The sequence below is a fragment of the Papaver somniferum genome, chromosome 7, assembly GCF_003573695.1.
Source record: "Papaver somniferum cultivar HN1 chromosome 7, ASM357369v1, whole genome shotgun sequence".
NCBI classification, from domain to species: domain Eukaryota; kingdom Viridiplantae; phylum Streptophyta; class Magnoliopsida; order Ranunculales; family Papaveraceae; genus Papaver; species Papaver somniferum.
In genome coordinates, this window is record NC_039364.1 from 52465247 (window position 1) to 52468611 (window position 3365).

The window sequence follows — 3365 nt, forward strand, 5'->3', positions numbered from 1 at the left end:
AAGACAAAAGACTTTATACACAGTTCTTGCGAACCAACAATTAACAGTATACACAATTCTTCACAAACCAAAAATTAGCAGAAACTGTTGTCAAGTTGCACTCTGATTATACCATGCTCTAACAAAAATGATGACCCTCCGTGACGCTTGTGTGCTGAATATCTCTTAATATAACCCAAATATCCCCTTAAACTTTAAACTGGTTCTAATAAATCTTATCTTCACTCATAAAAATTAGAATTTGATTGAATATCAATCTGAACAAACACACATTGTTCCAGCGAAAACATGTCATAAATAACTCACACATATAGACAAAATATTGGCAGATAGAGACGGCAAGAAAAAACAAGCAAGTGAAAGCGAAGTAGTACGTGCCTTCAAAAAAAGATCAAGAAATGGCTACAATTCTTTACATAATGCTGCAAAGTCTCCTCTTTTTTCTCTTATTCTTTGTTTTTGGTGGATGAAGAACTAGTTTTATTGCAATGTCAAATACTGTCTTCACATTCTGCATTTCAAGACCAAAATCAAATTACATTGATGCCCCGAAGAACATACGGATTTGATGTTCGTTCTTTTGTGGATTACAGAAAGATATACAGAAATTACTTGAAATTTTCAGGCCACGGACGAACAATAGAGAAAAAGTAGTAGTATATTTATATGGTACCTGTTGGTTCTTAGAACTGCATTCTACATATGCTAATGCACCAATCTGTTTCTTCAGTTCCTCACCCTGAAATTATTTTTATGGACCAATCAGTCAACATTGAATTTTCGATGCATTCTTGACCAACTCGGAAATCAACGGAAGGATAATAAATACTCGAATACATCTAGAACGTTAGATACAGAGATACTACTGCAGAAAATGAAGGCTGGATATTTCATTTTCCTTTTTCTGAGCTTCATTGGATATGGACTTTCTTCTTGATAGGAAATCTTATAGTAAGTAGAGATCACTTGGAATGTGAACTGTACCTGTGCCGTAGATATAGTATATGCTCCAGGGTAATCAATGTGGAACTGTTTGTCTTCTCTCAAGTCTGTTTATAAAATCCAACCAGAATCGGGCAAAAAAAGTTTATAAATCAAACCAGAACACTTAAGTTGTTTCCTGAATGAAGTGTGAACATCTGAGAAAAGAAAGAGTACCTAGTTTGGTGCCAACGAGAACAATAGGAACCGATGGTGCATAATGTCGTAGCTCGGGAATCCACTTCTCTCATTGACAAAGGAAAAGAAAGAATTAGACTAGTGAATTTCCAGTGTCTTCACCATATCACATTTCAAGAAAGAGATGGTGGAAAAGAGGGAACCTAAGGCATACTTTCTTGGTAATGTTCTCAAAGCTGGGTCTACTGATCAGTGAGAAAGCAAGCAGGAAAACATCAGCTCCTCTGTAACTTAGAGGTCTAAGTCTGTTGTAATCTTCTTGACCTGCAAAAAGTTTTCCGATATTCAAAACTTCAACCACAAAGTCTAAAAAAATAGGATCAAAAGCTTTTCTAGTTTCATCTCCTTTTTCAATCCAAATACAGAAAATTTACATTGGCATAAAAACTTGCAAATAAATAGGATCAAAACACTTTTAAGAGTCAACACAAAAGGAACTACAAAACAAAATGATTTGAAGAGCTATTGCATTCTTCCAGTATCTGTACTGGATACTAGCTCCAAATTAGGCAGTACTACTGTACTAAACCAAGAATTATTCTAAGGAGTAAATTTGGAATTGAGTTTTCCCTTTGCAAGATCTTTTGGAAGATTAAACAAATTCCAATTGGAAGTCACTAATCAAATTCAGATCAGCACAATAGAGTCTAGAGAGAGAGAGAGAATACCAGCAGTATCCCAGAGACCAAGACTAACAATTTGGGCATCAACAAGAACACTTGCGCTGAAGTTATCGAAAACAGTCGGAACATAATCCTGTATTAAGAAAGGTTATCAAGTACAAGAACAATAAGATCAAAGTTTTATGAGTAAACAAGAAGAAGAAAAGCAAATTACAGTTGGGAAAGTGTTGCTAGTGTAGGAAATGAGAAGACATGTTTTCCCAACAGCTCCATCTCCAACTGTAACACATTTTATAAACTTTGAATTTGAAGTACTCATTCAGTAACCCAAACAGACGAATCACTTGTAATTTAAAACCTTTTTCAGTATTTCAATCACTCAAAACCCATGTCTATTTCTTGACAGAATTCTTTCATTTGAACTTCAACAACTGCAGAGATGTTGTACACAAGGTACACTTTGTTTTAGAGATATCAGAATCAGAATCCCCTCTATCTTTATTTTTGTTACTAAATTGCAGAACAGTGAGAGAGAGAGAGTTAAAGTGAAGACCTTTACTTGAGCTGTTGTTTTCTTTCAAGGAGTAAAGATTATGTCATGCTTTAAGCTTTTTAGCTTTTTGATGTTGAATAGGCCATGTGAGAATAACCACCGGATGTTTTAGAGATTAGAATTCAACATCTTAACAGTCATCCTTCTTCTTTATATCACAGACGAAAAGAAACCTAAAGATGTTATTGTCAATATTCACATTTTTCTTTTGATAGATCGATCGTCTATGTTTTTCATTTTAAGTTATTAGTTGGTAAGAAAAAAAAACGAAACGTTGGCACTGGGGGACCTGATGCCATTTAAGTACTTACCAACCCTAGTTATAAGGCAAGGTGGAGGATTGGGTCTACATAGTAGAGAAATCATGAATTTGGGAAGAGAGTATTTAAACGACGATAGCGGGAATGAACCCTACCCACCACGCATAAGTATCCCTACATTATTATTGCTTACCAGTGATGTTTTTACTCCCTCGATCATTTAGATGTCCTATATAGTTTTAAATTTTGTCCCTAAACAGATGGTTAATACTATCATTTTTAAAATTATCTTTTTAAGTGATTATTATTAGTATAAAAATACGTATAATTTGATAGACATGTTTATATTCGTTACGTAGGTGTTTTAAAATGCTTTTCACTGTCATAAAGTTTACGAATATACGTTGTATAGTTTGAGAGATAAATCATTTCTAAATGTTACTAGCTATTATCCATAAGGGTATAATTGTAAAAAATACTAACTAGTAAAATTTAGAAATGATTTATCTCTAATGGTTTGGGCTATAAAGGAATAGACGCTCCAAGTATTACAGTAAAACTTCGATAAATTAATAGCCTTGGGACCAGAGAAAATCATTATTTTAGCGAAGTTATTAATTTATTGAGTTAAAATCTAGCCTGTACAAGCCTAGTTGGGACCGTAAAATTTTACTATTTTAGCCAAGTAATACATTTATCGAAATTCTACTGTAGTAAGATTAGCAAATTCCAACAGAAGAATCTCACTAA

The 3365-nt window shown here is 33.8% G+C and overlaps 1 protein-coding gene across 1 annotated transcript; it reads right to left on the reverse strand.

Annotated features, from left to right (window-relative positions):
* Positions 1-220: 220 nt before the first annotated feature.
* LOC113297297 (rac-like GTP-binding protein RAC2) lies at positions 221-2453 on the reverse strand. The gene is made up of 7 exons (XM_026545733.1): positions 2017-2453; positions 1848-1935; positions 1334-1443; positions 1159-1222; positions 985-1049; positions 674-739; positions 221-511 (listed from the first exon to the last, which is right to left on the reverse strand). Exons 1-7 carry the CDS (start codon positions 2119-2121, stop codon positions 413-415), a joined length of 597 nt encoding a protein of 198 aa, XP_026401518.1. The 5' UTR covers positions 2122-2453; the 3' UTR covers positions 221-412.
* Between the last annotated feature and the right edge of the window lie 912 nt (positions 2454-3365).